The sequence below is a fragment of the Nicotiana tabacum genome, chromosome 12 (genome assembly GCF_000715075.1).
Source record: "Nicotiana tabacum cultivar K326 chromosome 12, ASM71507v2, whole genome shotgun sequence".
NCBI classification, from domain to species: Eukaryota; Viridiplantae; Streptophyta; class Magnoliopsida; order Solanales; family Solanaceae; genus Nicotiana; species Nicotiana tabacum.
Window position 1 is genome coordinate 116,294,991 of NC_134091.1, and position 19,253 is coordinate 116,314,243.

At 33.8% G+C, this 19,253-nt stretch overlaps 2 protein-coding genes across 2 annotated transcripts; both read left to right on the forward strand.

Annotated features, from left to right (window-relative positions):
- Positions 1–2,627: 2,627 nt before the first annotated feature.
- On the forward strand, positions 2,628–6,655 carry LOC107770207 (D-galacturonate reductase-like). The gene is made up of 4 exons (XM_016589485.1): positions 2,628–2,938; positions 4,240–4,483; positions 5,602–5,781; positions 6,443–6,655. The coding sequence occupies exons 1-4, from the start codon at positions 2,628–2,630 to the stop codon at positions 6,653–6,655; spliced, it is 948 nt and encodes a 315-aa protein (XP_016444971.1).
- A 3,430-nt stretch (positions 6,656–10,085) lies between these two features.
- On the forward strand, positions 10,086–12,272 carry LOC142167346 (uncharacterized). The gene is made up of 3 exons (XM_075227509.1): positions 10,086–10,275; positions 10,468–11,078; positions 11,808–12,272. The coding sequence occupies exons 1-3, from the start codon at positions 10,086–10,088 to the stop codon at positions 12,270–12,272; spliced, it is 1,266 nt and encodes a 421-aa protein (XP_075083610.1).
- Positions 12,273–19,253: the final 6,981 nt, after the last annotated feature.

Consider the following 19,253-nt stretch of genomic DNA (forward strand, 5'->3'; position numbering starts at 1 on the left):
ACGTGAAACCCCATTAATTGCCCCAACCTATTTTTTCTTTTATTGTCTTCTCAAATATAAATAAATATTTTTCTTCTATAGGATCTATGTGTCTACTGAATATTTTTTATTAATTTATTCTCCATTTCAAAATAGTATATAGTATATTATTATAATATATCTAAATTTTAGTATAATCGATGACGCACAAAATTGAGTTAATTAGATTATGTGACAACTGATATTATTTCAGTTTAATAATTGAATTAAAAAAATCTTTTTTAAACTCTTTGCGTACAACTGTATACCCTGTTGGTATATATATACACTATACTGGTATCATATGTTAGTTGGAACCTTTTTTGATTGTATTAGCTACATTTAATTGGTACACTATTTGATTTTTCTTTAATAATAGTAGAATAGTGCAATATCTTAAATTTTTTTAATTTTCCTTTTTGCATATGTATTATGTAATCATTTTGATTTTTTCTTTATGCATTTGTTTTATATAATAGTATTATAGTATAATATTTTAAAATATATTATTATATTAGTATGTTGTACACTATTTTTTAATTTTTCTCTTTATGCATGTATATTATGTAATAATAGTATAGTCATATATAATTGCCTGAAATTAATTAGTAGAACTGCATACCCTAATTGTATAATTATATGTCATATTGGTATCATATGGTAGTTAAAATATTTTTTGGTTGTTTTAGCTATATTTATAAGTGAATTATATTCTGAAATAATTTATATGATCATATTTTGCTATGTTGGATTTTCTTGTACCTATGGACATAGATTTTGTATAATATGTAATAGTTTTTATAGTTATATGCAGTTGTTGGAACGACCCCATACAACTATATACCCTATTAGTATAGCTATATACTATATTCGTATCATATATTAGTTGAATTCTTTTTTGGTTGTATTAGCTGCATTTAATTGATACACTATTTGATTTTCTTTTAATAATAGTAATATAGTACAATATCTTAAAATACTTTATTATATTAATATGTGGTACACTATTTTTTTATTTTTCTCTTTATGCATGTGTGTTATGTAATAGTAGTATAGTCATATAGTTGCCGAAAATTAATCAGTAAAACTGTATACCATGTTGGTATAGTTATATGCCATATTGTTATCATATGGTAGTTTGAACATTGTTTTGGTTGTTTTAGCTACATATTTAAGTGGATTTTATTCTGGAATTATTTATATGAACATGATTTGCAGTGCTGAATTTTTTTTGTGCCGATGGACATAGATTATGTGTATTATGTAATAGTTTTTATAGTTACATGCAATTGTTGGAACGACCCCATATAACTATATACCCTGTTAGTATACAAATTGAGCAAGTTGCTTTGCGAATATTTAGCTTGCAATGCGAGCATGTAATTTCTCATACTTTTATTGCATCCTTTAATATTTTGGTAGAGTGGTATAGTTGCACATAGTTGTAGCAATATTCTAGAGAAATCATATACTCTGTTGGTATAAATGTATACCATATTGATATCATATGGTACTAGAAGTCTTTTTTGCTACTTATACTTTTATTGCATTTTTCAATATTTTATTATCATTTCTATACTAACTAGTAGTATATATGGAGATTTGGTGTTATTGCTAATGTAGAGTGTGTACTAGTATTTGTAGGGAAGGAGATAAGGTTTGCATGGCAATCACGTGGAATTAGAAATGGAACAAGAAATAAAGAAAAGAAAAAAAAATAAAAAAATAAAGAAGGAGTCAAATTTGAGTGTGAAATAAGTTATGATAGAAATAACAATACGATTTGTGCAAAAATAAATGAATAAAAGAGAGAGAGAGAAAAAAAAAAAAAGAAAACGAGAAAAAAGGAGAAAAGAAAGAAAAAAAGGAAAAAAGAAAAGAAACATAGAAATAAAAAAGAATTGGAGAAAAAAGAGAAAATTCTCCGCAAAAATTACTATGGGTAGGAAATGTAATTAGATTGATGGGTAGAAAAATAAATGGGTAGGTAAGGGTAAATAATTTTATTTTTGTGGATAACTGTGTCATTCACCCATTTTTATTGCCGCGTCTAAACGGTCCATAATCTACATAAGGCAACATTTCTCATTATGTAAAACGGTATTTTAAATAAATTCAAATTAAATACAAGCTTCATACTGCGAAAACAACAAAAGTAAACTCCGGTTGCGAATTTGTTTTTCCTTTTAATGTATAGATAGTGACTATTTATAGCAATTATAATATAAAATGAAATAAGATATACCTTGTATAATTTTCTTAAAATGTTCGGGAAGATATTTCAAAAATCCAAGAAGATAAAGTGTCATTAGTATATACCTGTTTTTTTTCCTGACATGTCAAGATGAAATAACTTAAATTCCAAATAGATAAATGATTCTTTTTCCGCATAATTAAAGTCTTTTCCGCACTTATTAATTATATGTGAGAATTACTCATTTGTCTATAATAATCCCAAGATCTATGCAAGGTAAATTATTAAAGATTTTGCAAATTTTCAATTTACCAAAAAAGAATGAAAGTTTTTTATAAATACAAATACTCTTACCAAGTACTAAAGTTGAGCATTTTAAGTTTAGTATCAAGACATTCACACAACAAGGCCAAAAATGCAAGAAGTAAGTTTGAACAATTGTGACAAGGCCATGCCAGTGATTGGCATGGGAACTGCTTCTTCATCTCCGCCGGCGGAGTCGGCGGAGACAGTGAAATCTACCCTATTGGAAGCTATTAAAGCCGGCTACCGCCACTTCGACACGGCATTTATTTATCCATCGGAAAAGTCTCTCGGAGAAGCCATTGTTGAGGCTCTTCATCTTGGTATCATCAAGTCGAGGGATGAGCTTTTCATCACTACTAAGTTATGGTCCACTTTTGCTGAACGTGATCAAGTTGTTCCTGCTTGTAAACTCAGTCTTCGGTAATGATACCCCCGTTCATTAATAAATGAGCTGCATAATTTACCATGATACTCATATTAATTGATGCATATTTTTAATGAATTTTAGAAAATGATTTGAAATGAGTAATTAATACTGTGGGTATAACATGAAAGATGAAACTGTCTTCTCTTGATATGCCAAAAGTGACAAGTAAAAGTGAATTTATTTTTAAAATATTGGACAAGTAAAAGTGAGGGAGTACTTCATTTGTACCAATTTATGTGAGGATATACTATTTGGGGAGTTGAAAGAGGTTGTTCTTTGACCACACTTTTCTTAAATACTTTGGATTATTAACTATTATGACTTATATTATTTTTTATGTAATTTTCATAAATTTAATTTATTTTTCGTACGTCGTATGCCTACTTTTGCCGAAACATTTCCTGTCGTTTTGGTAGACATAAATGAAAATTTTAGAGCCAATATTCCTTTTAGAAGGGCTAAATAAAAAATATAATGTTGAGTAAGAAGGTGTAACCGTGAGTTATATTGTGATAAATTCAATGACATAATTTATAATCTATGTTGCGTGGACTCTTCAAAATGTTGCCGTATTTGTGTCAGATCCTCTAATAATGCAGTATTTTTGGAGGATCCGAAACGCACCGCTGTAACACCATGTGAATTTTTTGAAAGAGATCGTGTTACTTTGAAATCCGATTATTTTTTGTAGTAGTGAGGTTGGTTTACTTTTGGACATGCTTCGTTTGCATTGGTTCCAAAATTTATGTGTTCAGCTGTTACGCGACGCGTTTATGAAGTGTCTTGGAAGTGCGACGAAAAACAAAACAACCAATGTCTATCGTCAGTGTCAACCATTAGAGTTGCAAACCAATTCAAGGAAATACAACCAATGTCTATCGTCAGTGTCAACCATTAGAGTTGCAAACCAATTCAAGGAAATTAAACCGTTTCTACGAAAAGAATGAATTGAATTAAATCTTACTGAGTCGTTTGGTACATGAGATAAGGATAATAATTTCGAGAAATAATTTAAGGTTATATTTATTTCATGCTTGATTATATTTATTAGCTAATTCTGTGATAAATTTTACATTAAAATGGTGGAATTAACTATCCCATATAAACAGTAGGATAGCTAACCCCATAGGATAGCTAACCCCATAGGATATCCTACCATTGTACACATTACAAGAGAGTCGTGGTACCAAGAGTTATCAAGTATTTAATTTATAGTTTTTTTTTTAGCAAACATTCAAATCTGCTCCAAAATCTTGTCGAAGTAAGTCAAAACTTTTGTACCTTTTTGGTGCAGAAATTTGCAATTGGAATATGTGGATATGTATCTAATTCACATGCCTCTGAGAATAAGTGAAACGATACAAAAACTCCCAGTTCCAAAAGAAATCATTTACCCATTGGATATCAAAGGTGTGTGGGAAGGAATGGAAGAATGCAAGAGTCTTGGCCTCACAAAAGGAATTGGTGTTAGTAATTTCTCTTGCAAAAAGCTTGAGGAACTCCTTTCCATTGCTAAAATTCCTCCAGCTATCAATCAAGTGAGTCTTTTTTCCAATCTTTTCAGCTCCCCAAGATAAAAATAATCCATTTTTAAAATCTATTTTAAGGTGTTAGTACGCTTGTCTATTGGAAGCAGTCTTTCTATCTGTACAAGATAGGAGTAAGGCTGCGTGCATATTACTCTACTTGTGAAATTACACTTGATCATATATTGTTGTTACGTTGTTGTTGTTTAAGGTTTTGGAATGTCCATTAAGAAAATTACCTAATAATAGTTGTAATTTTATAAGAAATATTTGACTAAAATTACCTTATCTCTTCTAAATACCTTCTTGGAGTAGTCAGAGTAGGAAATATTGAAAAAATAATTAATGTCTTTTTGATTTTTTAATGTTGTAAAATCAATTTTTTTTTCTTTCTATAACGACGGATAAAAAAATCACCTAATAATAATTGTAATTTTGTAAGAAATGTTTGACTAAATTACCTTATCTCTTCTAAATACCTTCTTGGAGTAGTCAAAATAAGGAAATATAGAAAAATAATTAATGTCTTTTTGATTTTTTAATGTGTTAAAATCAATTGTTTTTTAAGTAAAATGACGGATAAAAAGGATCAAATGGAGTAAATTGACTGAACCAACCCACTCCAAGGGGCAGGTGCACATTTTTTATCTGGACGTACTCATTGCCTGCAACTCGAAATATATACATATGTAAATATTTTAAATATTTGTGTATTTATTTTAACTATGCATCCACTAACGTCACAAAGGAAAACTTGGTGGAGTGCTACTTCATATCCATTGACTTAAAAACTCTTGAATCCGTCTCTGCTCGGTTGGTGTTTTAATTCTTTGCTTTTGAAAATGTCAGATTTTACTCTATTACTTTTCAAACCTATTTTGAAATTTTTTTTTTTTTGGAGTTGAGGGACTATTAGAAATAATATCTCTACTTCATATAAAGCAGGGATAAAATCTCCGTACATCTCTCCCTCTTTATACCCTACTTATGAGATCACATTAGGTATGTTATTGATGTTGTTGCTGCTTTGAAAACGTCACTAAATTTGTTTTCTGACAATTTATTTGTAATTAGAAGTAAACTGCAATGTTTGTTTTATAGATGCCTTTGTTTTCTTGTGTTTTGAAAAGGTGGAGATGAACCCAATGTGGCAACAAAAGCAACTGAGGGAATTTTGCAAGGCAAAGGGAATACAAATCACTGCTTATTCTCCCTTGGGTTCAAATAATACATTATGGGGTGATAACAGAGTTGTGGAATGTGATGTTTTAACTGAAATTGCCAAATCCAAAGGAAAAACCACTGCTCAGGTTTTTTAATTTCTCTTGTTTTCTTATGTTTTTCATTTTCTTGTTTGATTCTTTTTCTTGTCTAGGTTTCTTATCAAACACTCTTTCAATACTCTTCCTTTTGTCTCCAATTCTATGTTTTAATTTTCTTCGATCATAAAACAAGTTTTCATATATAAAAAATGGCATTAAGTCATGTTCATTATGCGTAGAACTTGTACTATAAAAGAGATTTTAATGTTAAACTATTTTCCGATTTTCATGACCAAACAAGAATTGGACCGATTATGCGTATTCCTAATTCTAAATGGCCTTAGTTTAGCTACCGGCGAGATCTATTTTTTGTTCGAGGTATAACCACACCATACTTAGATTAGGATTTGAACTTTATGTTTTCAAATTCTTAATTTTATCACATCTCATCTAATTTAATGTGTTCAAATTCATTGTTGGTACAGATTTAATAATATATTTTTGGGCAAAAATACAGGGTATGAGCGAAAGTTATGGATTCAACTAAACTCATTGCTTCTACACTGGATACACCTTTGACCATACTGGTTGTGTAAAATATTTTTACACTACTAGTACAATATAATCTTATTTTCACGTAATATAGATAACTATCCGTATTTATTTTTTAAATGACATGATAATATAAAAATTAATTGACTTTGTGCAGGTAGCATTGAGGTGGGTTTATGAGCAAGGGGTGAATCTTGTTACAAAGAGTTTCAACAAGGAGAGAATGAAAGAGAACCTTCAAATATTTGATTGGTCACTTTGTGAAGAAGAGTCGAAGAAAATAAGTGAGCTTCCACAGCGTAGAGGTTTTAGCATGGCCTCTCTTTATGGACCTCATGATATTTTCCTGCAATTAGATGCAGAGATGTAATTGTTGTCTTGGCGAATTAATTACATTTCAAGATTCATAAAGTTACAATAAACCCATTTAATTTCTTGAGCAATGAAAATATTTGTTTAAATTTTTTATTAAAAAAATTAAGTGATCAGTCGCTGAATAAATTAAGTTTTCAAATTACTATGATGCATGAATAAAGTATTTCATTAAAAAAGATATTTATAAAAAAAATAGTAGCAAATATACATGTCACATCTCAATATCTCTAGTCCAGCAATGCCACTGTGCTTTGCAACAGACTATTCGTACATGCACAATAAACCTTTTGGGTTGAACTATATGTGGGCAATAGACCATCCATAACCAACACTTATCTCGTTGGCAGCCAAACCAACCACAACGTTATCTCATAGTGTTAAATTATTTGTTGTATCGGTAGAAAATAAATAATACACGTGGAATTATATGTGGCTGACAGGGCATGATATGTAGATCACTAAAAAGATGATAACTAGAGTGTAATAATTAAAAGATGTATGAGTTACAAGAGGGACGAACAAATCACTCACGAGATGAAAGGACGCAGTTGCTCGAGCCTAAATTGTTCAATGAAGAGACACAGATGAAATGAATCAAGACAATAAAAAGGGAACATTCACGAACCTCTAATTAATGAGGAAGATGAATCAGAACCGTTGCAGAATCTTCATGGACAGTTACGATCGCCAATTATAACGGTTCATTTAATGTCATTAATGCTCATAATGACTCAGACATAAAAGGAATGAAACGTTATATTTGTAAACCCCTATATAAGGGAAGAGAATTTCACTTGTAAAGGCACGTTCTGATTCTTACTGGAATATAATTATTTTGTTTTGTTTTCAATCAATTATTTTCATATTTCTTGTCACGTTTATTTTCCTTCATATAATTGAGAAAGTACGGAATTTCTTGGTTATAAGTAACCCGAGTTCTTCCAAAAATAGGCTTTGACCGAGAATCTTATTTTTTGGTTAAACAAATTAGTTCCGTTACCGAAAATCTGATAATCTTTTTACTTTCCAAATCTTTCTCTCTCACAACCAAATCATGTCAACTGTCAATGACAACAACCAACAGGTAGAAGGAACTCCAGTTCCATCACTTCAGGGATCTCCACGCACTTCTCGAGAAGGAACACCTGAAAGATTTGCTACTCACACGAATGAACAACATGGAGATGAGCAGACTGTTGAGCAGGATGTTGTGAAACAGTTGATCGATGAACACGTGAATAATTCTCTCCAAGCTTTCGTGAGGGGACTGTCAACTATACCACCAACTCCTTCCCCAAATAATACTGCAACTGTGAAAATTTCACTCTCAGGGCTTGCTAATTCAGGAAGCGGGGGAACTCCCAATGAGTCACGTGATGGGAGACCACGTACACCAAATAATTCTGATTTACAAACTTTACTACTAACTTTGCATAAACAGGTGAAAGAACAAAACGACTGCATCCAGCAAATACCTGGCGTACCACCTGTGATTAAGGGAGTGAATATTGACAAATATTCGCAACAACCCTGGAAACCAAGCGCGACTCTATTGCCCATTCCCAAGAAGTTCAAAATGCCTGACATCCCAAAATATGATGGAACAACCGATCCACGTGACCATGTCACTGCATTCACCACAGGAGTAAAAGGCAATGATTTAACCAAGCAGGAAATTGAGTCAGTGTTGGTCAAAAAGTTTGGAGAAACAGTCACGAAAGGGGCGTTAACATCGTATTCTCTTTTACCTGAAAATTCTATTCTTTTTTGCTGAGCTTGCAGATTTATTTATAAAAGCACACTGGGGGGATCAAAAAGTTGAAAAAAGAATGGAAGATATCTTCAAAGTGAAGCAAGGAGATACAAAATTGCTCAGAGAATTTGTAGATAGATTCCAGCGTGAAAGAATGATGCTACCAAGAGTACCTGATAATTGGGCAGCCATGGCGTTCGCTAGTAATCTAAACGAAAAAAGTTCAGAAGCCACGAGAAGGCTAAAAAAAGCTTATGAGAATTTCTTGCCACAACACAGAATGGCGTATATAACAGGTATAGTACCAAGCTACGGATTGAAGAAGACATCGTTGCTCAGTCAAAGGTTGATGAGAGAACAGGACCAAGGCGGTCAGAATCTGAAAAGAGGTTCGGTAAAAACAGGCACGAGCCTTATATGGGATCCTCAGGGTGAGACACACGTTCCAAGCCAGAAAATGTACGATCTGACCATAGATTGAGGAACAAAGATTCAGGTTCATCATCATCTAGGTTCATAAAAGATCGAGATATGCGTGATGGGGATACCAACACAAATGCAAGGATTGAAGACTATAGTTTCAATATAAGTACTTCTGATTTGGTAGCTGTTTTAAGGAGTATGTGAGATAAGGTGCGATGACCAAAGGAAATGAGATCAAACCCAAACAGAAGAAATCCAGATTTCTGGTGCGAGTTTCATAATGATCACGGCCATAGAACATCAAATTGCAGACTGTTACATGGTGAGGTAGAACATTTGTTGAAGCAGGGATACTTGACAGACCTGTTCAACGAGAAAGGTAAACAGTCTTACATGAAAAATAGGCAAGAACCTCCAAAACCTCCATCTCCAAAGAGAACAATTAACGTGATAAGCGGGGGAGAATAAGTTAACGGTGTAACGTACACAACTGCGAAAAAGACGGCAAAAGTCACAGTAACCCACGGAAAGCGGGTTCGAAAAACCTTGGAAGAAGATAGCATAACATTTGATGATGTAGATGCAGATGGCTTAATGATTCCTCACAATGATGCACTGGTAAAATCTTTACTTATACAAGATACTAATGTAAAACGAGTTTTGATTGATCCAGGTAGATCCGTGAATATTATCTTATTGCGAGTGGCGAACGAAATGCAAATTGGCGACCAGATGATACCAAAAGCACGTTCCTTATCTGGATTCAACGATTTAACCGTTATTACGAAGGGCGAGATAATGTTAACTACATTCGCGGAAGGAGTCATTAAAGAGACAAAATATCAAGTAATAGACATAGACATTTCAAGTTATTAAGTTTCCTTCAAAATGGGGAATTCAACTATTTCAAGGAGATCAACAAACTTCTAAGAATATCAATTCAGTGGTGCAGTCACACAAGGAAAGCATTGATACAAATGAGGATTTTGTGGAAGATGTGGTAAATCAAATCACATATGAAAATGTATCAAAGCAAACTAATATGGATTCGAGTCTGGATGTAATTCAAGAACCAGAGGAGAATTAAAACATCAAAACAACAATTGTGGAGCTCGAAGCTGTTGTGCTATTCGAACAATGGCCAGATCAAAAAGTTTATGTTAGAGAAAACCTGAGCCCAGGAATGAGAAGTAAGTTAGTTGAATTTTTAAAAACTAACGCAATTTGTTTTGCTTGGTCGCATTCGAATATGACAGGTATGCCTCCAGAGGTGATGACTCATAAATTGAATGAAGAATGCCAACAAGCCCTCAAAAATTTGAAGGCATACTTATCAAATATACCTTTGCTGGCTAAACCAAAAGATGGTGAGAGGCTGTTCGTTTATCTCGTAGTTTCAGAAATGACTGTAAATGCATTTTTGATACGAGAAGACAAAGGTAAACAATCTCCAATTTGTTATGTTAGTAAATATTTGTTGGATGCTGAGACTAGATATCCTAATTAAGAAAAACTTGTTTTAGCATTAGTTATGACATCTAGAAAGTTGAGACCTTACTTTCAATGTCACCCTATTTCCGTAATACCTGCTTAAACTTTAAGGAATATTTTGCATAAACAAGAATTGTTAGGTAGATTAGCCAAGTGGGCAATAGAACTCAGTGATTATGATATTATGTACCAACCTAGAACTGCAATAAAATCACAAGTTTTAGCATATTTAAGCACAAAAATAGTTCCTGAAGTAGAAAAGGAATTACAAATATTCACCGGATCTAATCCAGGTATGTGGACTCTATTTACTGATGGCTCCTCAAATATTAAAGGAGCAGATTTGGGTATTGTTTTAATTTTACCTTCGGGAGAAAGTATAAGACAAGCAGTTAAATATTGCCCTATTACTAACAATGAAGCAGAGTGCGAAGCTCTAATTCCAGGGTTAGAACTGGCACGAGAACTCTCCATAGAGCAAATCGTGATTAAAAGTGATTCTCAGCTGGTAGTCAATCAGATGCAGGGGACTTATATAACTAGAGAGGCACGGATGATGCAACAATATTTGGAAAAGGCACGAGAATTGATAAGGCAATTCCAATCATGGAAGATTGTACAAATACCCAGGGAAGAAAATGCAGAAGCAGATGCACTAGCTAATATTGCTTTAGTTGCGGAAATAACAAGTGCAGAAAATGTTATTGTAATATATTTATTTCATTCAGTACTAGACCAGGATAAAAATGAGGTAAGTTTCAATAATCTGACTTGAGATTGGAGAAACGAGCTTGTTAATTTTTTGCAGTATGGAACCGTACCTGAAGGAAAAAAGAGTCTCAGTCGCTTCGACGAAAAGCTGCTCGTTACCGTTTAATTCGAGGAAATTTATATCGAAAAATATTTGGTGGACCTTTAGCAAGATGCCTTGGACCTCTTCAAACAGAATATATGATAAAAGAAGTGCATAAGGGGCATTGTGGAAATCACGCAGGAGGTAGATCTTTGGTAAAAAACTCTAATTAGAGCAGGATACTACTGGCCTAAAATGGAGGAAGATGCAAAAAGTTTTGTAGCAAAGTGTGATAGATGCCAATGATATGACAATAATATGCATCGCCCAGCAGAATTATTACACACGGTTATTTCCCCGTGGTCATTCATGAAGTGGGGAATGGACATAGTGGGTCCTTTGCCACAAGCTAAAGGAAAGGTATGATTTTTGTTAGTATTAATGGATTAATTTTCCAAATGGGTAGAGGCAGGAGCTTTCAAACAGGTGCGAGAAAAGGAAGTAATGAATTTTATTTGGCGGAATGTTATATGCCGATTCAGAGTGACAAAAGAAATCGTATGTGATAATGGCCCACAGTTTATAGGCTCGAAAGTCACATAATTTTTTCAAAGTTGGCAAATCAAACGAATAACTTCCTCACCTTATCATCCTGTGGCAAATGGACAAGCTGAGTCAACAAACAAGATTATTATTAATAATTTGAAAAAAAGATTAGAAGAATCAAAAGGCAATTGGCTCGAGGTGTTACCAGGAGTATTATGGGCTTATCGAACAACAACAAAGACAGGCACGAGAGAAATACCATTTTCACTTGTTTATGGTTCAGAAGCCTTAATCCCAGTTGAAATAGGAGAGCCAAGTACGAGATTCACACAAGTAACAGAAGAATCAAATGATGAAGAGTTAAGAACGAATTTGGATGTACTCGAGCAAAGAAAAGAAGCAGTTCTAATAAGGATGGTAGAACAGAAGCAAACCATTGAACGATACTACAACATGAAGGCTCATCTCAGATACTTCAAGATTGGGGACTTCATTCTCAAAAGTTTTTTTCAATCAACAAAATCAGCTGGAACAGGAAAGTTGAACCCAAATTGGGAAGGTATTATAAAGTTCGAGGTATCGCTGGAAAATGTGCCTATGAATTAGAAACCATGGACGGCAAGGTGTTACCTCGGAATTGGAATGCTGTTCATTTAAAGAAATTTTATTTCTAAGCAAGGGAAATACCCATAGTCAGGTATCACTTAACTTCGATTTTGTTTTGTTCTGTTAAATTATACTAACAATTTTAGATGATAGGCAAAAAGCTAGCCCACACCAAATGATGATATTAGACCTGAAAGACACATGAGATACAAAATTATTCCCGGCCTGGGTTACAACCTTTCTGATGGAAATAAAAAGGGTTAAGCAGTCATCATCTAAAAATATACCTCCGAGTCCCGTATGTATTTTCCTTTTTAGGAAATGGACCACATGTAAGGAATAATCAAGTGCTCGAGATTTCATACTTCAAAGCTCTAACACTTGGGGGACTATGGAAGGCAAAGAAGACTGAAAATCAACGATGACTAAAGAAGACTAAAAGAGTCAGAATTCAAGTCAAGCCTCGATCAACCCAAAAATAAAAAATCAAGAGCTAATGAAGAGCCAAAAAACAAGTCTGATTCAAAAACCTTTGTAATAAGCTTTGATAAAGTGTAAACTAGCGGATGTAAAATTACAAGATCCTACGAGTATTTAGGTTAAGGGTAATGATTAGTCATGGGTTGCAAAATATACCCTAGATTTTATGAAATCTATTATAAGGAAAACAGTTATGAAAGAGTTGTAGATGTTGTACAAAAGGTTACTTGAATACATGTAAAGTGTTATATAATTTGAAAGTTCAAAATATGAAACTTCCTCAAATTATTTAAGAAATCTCTTCGAAATATGTATTTTCCTACTTCTTTCATATACTTACACCAATATGAAGTTGAGACGTCTTCTTCATTAGTGTCGTTTATAAAAGGGTCCTCTTTTATAAAATTCGTGTCTATACCAAAATTACTAAATACTAAAGCATTTTTAAAATGCAAGTCAAAGAGTAAAACATAAACTCAAACGAAATATTATATAATAAACCTGGCTAAAACTAAATATAAACTTAGTTAAAACCAAGGTATTAGTTTGATTACAAACCCCAAAATGGACCATGGGTAAAAACTAGCCAATCATTCCAAAAATAAAAAATAAAAACAAACAAAACAAACTTCCCATCAAAAGTTCAAGAAACAAACTAAGAACACCATGGGGCAAAATTCAAAAAAACACTATCAGCAGTGGGAGAGGCAGAATCCAATATGGCATCATCAGCAGCGGGAGAAGATTCGACTTGAGCAGAAGAGGCTTGAACACCAACTTCACCAGGAGTAAGTTCATCACCTTCGGGAACTCCGACCTTAGGTGAGGAAAAGTTCTGACTTTGCTGAGTTTTTTTAATAGTTTCCTTATCCTTTGCAATCTCAGCATTCAAGTTAAAATCTTCCTGGCTAGCCTCTATCAAAATCTCGAGGCGCGTGTTCAGAAAAGCCCAGCTTACGTCAAGAGTTGATTTATCTTCGAGAGCCTCATAGTCCTTCTCCCATTGCTCAATTTCAGCCTTCAACTCTTCTCTTTCAGTCAAAAAGGCATCATAAAAAGCCTTCAAAGGGGCAAGGGATCTCTCCAAGAACTGGACCTTATCAGTAGAGGCACGGAGGTCTTCTTAAGCCTGAGTGAGTGTTTGAACAAGCTCCCCGGTATAGGTCTCCTTCTGATTAAGGAGTTATTTCAAACCCCTAATCTCTTCGGTAGCTTTGGAAAGTTTCTCTGCAAATGAAGACTCAAGGATGTCTTTATCTTTGCCAACTTGACTGGAAGAGGCTTTTTCAATTGCCAATTATGCCGCCATCACTCTTATTTGCTGTTCTAAAGCTCACTTCTCCTCATCTAAAACTTCTTTCTCCAATTGAAGACCCTCGTATTGTTCCTTCAAGTTGTCCGCCTCCGTACGATAATCGTTGACTAGCTGTTCAGTGTGGACAATTCTCTTCATAAGCTCCGTGACTATCAAGTTGATCTACAAAAGAAAAAGAAGAAGTGATTATCAATCATAGATAAAAAATCACGAGGAAAATAAAGGAAAGAGATAAGACTTGTACCTTCAAAGATGAATGAACAATATCATTCATTTACGTCAAGGAACTGTGGCTTTCCAACTTCGACTTCTCAACTGGGCCAAGTAGAGGTGTTAGCCATACGTCAGCTTGACCAGATTTTTTCAAAAGATTACCATCCTCGGGGACTTCTATGGTAACCTTTTTCATCATACTATTGCTATTGGAAGTACCAACTTCAACATGAGAAGTGGTAGCAATAGGGATAGTTGAGGAAGTGAAAACAGCCACGGGAGGACCAGTAGCAGCAATAACAGGAGCGGAAATCTGAGAATCAATAGGAACTGACAGTGGAAAAGAGGAAAGGGGTACTTCTCCGAAAACAGGACCAAAATCTTCACTATCAAAACCACGGGAAAACAATTGATTGGTAGATTCACGAGGGGCAACATTTATCTTTTCATCAAAACTCACTAAAGTAGCACTTTCAGGCTCATTCACAGGAACTGAACTTGGAGGAGGGGTGATTTCATTATCTGAAATAACGCGCCTCCTAGCCCAAGGCATGCGCACTAAAGGACCCTCTTCTTGTTCCTCTTCACCCTCTGAGCCACAAGCTCCCTCCGCTTTTCTATTTGATGAAGAATTTAAAATCATCTCTTGAGCAAGGGACAAAGAGAGTCTTGATGAAATAATAGATGCGACACTGACACCTCGAATGGGAAACCCTAGCAGAGGAAAAAGTTAGTAACCTCCAAGTAAATACAAAAGAAAGGAGGAAAATTAAAGAGAAGAATACCATGAGTCTTGACTTTCCAACCAAACTTATGAGATAGGTATTTCCAAGACCTTCCTTTCCATAGGAGCAACCGACAACAATTTCTCTACCCCAGCACGGAAGTTTGGTATTTCTTCAAAAACTTTCATGGTTGCGAAAACGAAAAGAAAAAAATTCACGAGATTGTAAGTCTCTTCTTCCCTCATAAAAGAAGAAGATAGATACTTAAAAAAATACTTACGTGCAAAATTCTACTTTTCTGAAAAAGGCATGTTCTCCTCACCCACTAAACCAATTGTGGGAGCAGCAATGAACGTGCGTACCAGCCATGATCTCTATCATCTTCAGGGCTAACCAAAACCTTTTTGCTTCTGGCCACGAGAGTAAAGACCCCTGAACGAAACAACTTAGGGGAATAAAGATGAAGCAAGTGTTGAAAGGTAAAGGGTAAGGAAGCCAAATTAGATAGGTATCGCAGACATGCAACAACTCTCCATACAATAGGACCAATCTGTCCTAAGCAAATATTAAATAAACGACAAAATTCTATGATCACTGGGTCAATAAGTGGTCTGAAACCTAAGGTAAAAGGATATGTGTAAACAAAAGAATAACCAACCTGGTACGAAGTTATCATTTGGTTTGAGCCAGGAACTAAAACTGAAAAATCAGATTTCCAGTGGGATTCTTTTCGCACAAGAGAAATCAAGCCATTAGTAATCTGGGAAGGATAGACATCGGCACGATCATGGAAAGTCATAGAAGTAACTTGGTTCCTAATCGATTCACGATCAGTAGAGAAAGAAAATTCTTAAGGAATGATTTTATCAACCATTGGTTCTCGAATGGGTTCACTTTATTTCCTATTTCTGGCAAAAGATCTATCGGTTGAAGAAGCCCTAGTCCTAGAAGAAGAAGGAGTAATAATATTGGTTTGGGAAGTAGAACCACGAACAGATACAGATACTAAACTACGTAATCTACCACCTCTTCTACTCCTAACAGGAGTAGTTGAAGGGGGAAGTTCATCTACAATTACTACTCTGCGAGGATCGGGGTTTGACGATGACATAGTTATATAAGAAAATAATGCGTGCTGAAGAACAAAAATGATTAAATAAGAAAAACACTGTAGATTGAAGATTTCGTGGAACTAAAAGCACATGAGGTATTTATAAGAAAAAGCAACTGTTATGTAAAGTAAGTCATGATGGGAATGTCATAATGAAACAGTCACTTCGTGACTGACGCGGCAGCAAGAAAGCCCTAAAAACCGCCGCAGAATTGCAGACCCAATCGACGAAGGCCACGTGGCACATACATTAAATGAAAGTGACATGCAATGCGTTGGTTCTGAAGAAGACGCAATGATATATGGGAAACATCTTTAAAATATTCTCTCCATAAATACGTACCACTTCCCAAATATTCAATTGCAGAATATTCGGCAAGTGGGGGGACTATCTGTATTGGTAGAAAATAAATAATACACGTGATATTATATGTGATTGAAAGGGCATGATACGTGGATCACTAAGATGATGACAACTGGAGTATAATAATTAAAAGATGCACGAGTTACAAGAGGTATGAAAAAATCACTCACAAGATGAAAGGACGCAATTGCTCAAGCCTAAATTGTTCAATGAAGAGACACAGATGAAATGAATCAAGACAATAAAAAGGGAAGATTCACGAAACTCCAATTAATGAGGAAGAAGAATTGGAACCGTTGCAGAATCTTCATGGACAGTTACGATCGCCAATTATAACGGTTCATTTAATGTCATTAATGCTCATAATGACTCATACATAAAAGGAATGAAACATTATGTTTGTAAATCCCTATATAAGGGAAGAGAATTTTACTTGTAAAGGCACTTTCTAATTCTTACTGGAATACTATTACTTTCTTTTGTTTTCAATCAATTATTTCCATATTTCTTGTCACGTTTATTTCCTTTCATATAATTGAGAAAGTACGAAATTTCTTGGTTATCAGTAACCCAAGTTAATCTAAAAATAGGCTTTGACCGAGAATCTTATTTTTTTGTTAAACACTTGTGTTTTTGCAGAATTAATGATCCGATAAGTTAGATCCACAAGCAGTTGATCATGATTAACGTTGTTTCATTGCTTAATAGGGGCAGATCTAGCTCATTACTTGTAGGTTCAAGTGGAGTAGTAGTTTTAGCTCGAACAATGTACACATGCCTTTTAAAATCCGTTAAAAGTAGGATTGGGCATAAATCGGATAAAACCAATAGTCCGAACTGAAAAAATGCTATAGGGTTATCGTTATCGAGTTATTGGGCGAATGATTTGAGAACAATTTAATGTTATTTAATTATTCAGTTTTCGATTCGGGTCGATTGATTTGCTCAATTTTATTAACGGTTTAATCAATAATCCAATAAGTTTTATCAAAATTATAATTTTGCCCACTAAGTATATAAAATCTCATTCTCTCATTCTCTCAATTCTGTCTGTTGTCACTCTTCATCTTCGTACCTTATTCTTTACGGTAAGTTTTAAACTTTTCTAAATTTCTTATCTTTGTTCTTCAGTTAAGATTTTTGGTTTTAAACTTTAAAGAATTAATTGTTCATATTTTTAGTTTTTCTATTTGTTTCTTTTATTGCATTGATGTTTTAGCATTTACAAGATTAGGTTTTACTATTTTCTTGTGGATTATGTCCGCTCGTACTGAAATAGTATAAGATTAGATTGTCGAATATCTTATTAATTACTCCTACTAACATATTTCTTTTGTTGACTTTGAGAATTGAGTTCATTCATTGGGACTTTTACATGCAAAGTTTTGATTTCTAAAGTTGAAATTTAATATTTTTTTTCTTAAGAACAAAAATTTATTTCCTTTCTCTTAATAGTATGATCATGATTTATGTAATAAAAACATGAGATTTAGAATGTTTTCGATTCTTATCGGGTAAATCGATAACGATCAATAACTGATTAACTGATATCCACTAACCGATATTTTATCGGTTCGATTTAACATCTTTATAAATCGATAACCGATATGTCGAATCGAAAATATTTACAATCTAATTGAACCTGAACCGACCGATTCTCACCCATATTAAAAAGTATAAATAAATAATAGTTTTCGAACCCAATAATCAAATACCTTGTGATAAATCTCAAACTCAAACTCATAATGTTCAAATCTTGAATTCGCCTATGATTAGCTAAATCCATATAATCAAATGATTGTATTCAATTTCACTCTTTTCCCTCCTTTTTGCGGATATGAAAAGCCTCCCATTAGATATTTAACAAAAGTAAAGCATGTTGAGCGGCATGGTAAAACATAAAGTGTTGGATGTCTCGTAAATTTAGGTCGTCTTGAATTTTAAAAGAGATTACTCGATCTGTTTTCTGCTCATGATATATATCAACACTTGGATATCTATTGCAAGTGCATATCCCACTTTAATTTTACACAGCAGAATATATATAGCATTAGAAAAATTATATTTCTCTAAATTTGCAACAAGATAAAGAGAAATTAGAAAATCTAAAGAAAATTGACTTTTTGCTTAATCAACACTAAATGTGAAGAATCATTTGATTATATGGATTTAGCCATTAAGAGAGGGATTCAAGATTTAAACATTATGAGTTGAGTTTTAAATTCTAGCACAACACATTTGATTATTGGGTTCGAAATTTATTACTCTCTCCGTTCTAATTTATGTGAATCTGTTTGACTGAGCACGAAGTTTAAGAAAAAATAAAGACTTTTGAAATTTGTGGTCCTAAACAAACCAAAAGGTGCCCAGAATACTTGTGTGGTTATAAAAACTTCTCATTAATGGTAGAATTGTAAGTTTAAGCTAAATTGTTTCCAAATTTAGAAAAAAATTATTCTTTTTGAAACAAATCAAAAAGAAAATAGGTTCATATAAACTGGAATGGAAGGAGTACTTATTTATACTTTTTAAGGAATTTTTAACACATGTACATTGTTTGAGCTAAAGCTTAGATTCATCCGAGCACACAAGTAATGAGCTATATCTGCCCTATGGCCAACCACATGAAATAACGTTAATCATAATTAACTGTTGTGGATCTAACCGATCGGACAATTAATTTTGCAGAAACACAAGTCATTGAACCCCATGAGATAACCCAAAACCCATTATAGGTCGTGATGGTGCCCAACGTCGCCGTTAGGCAAGCCAA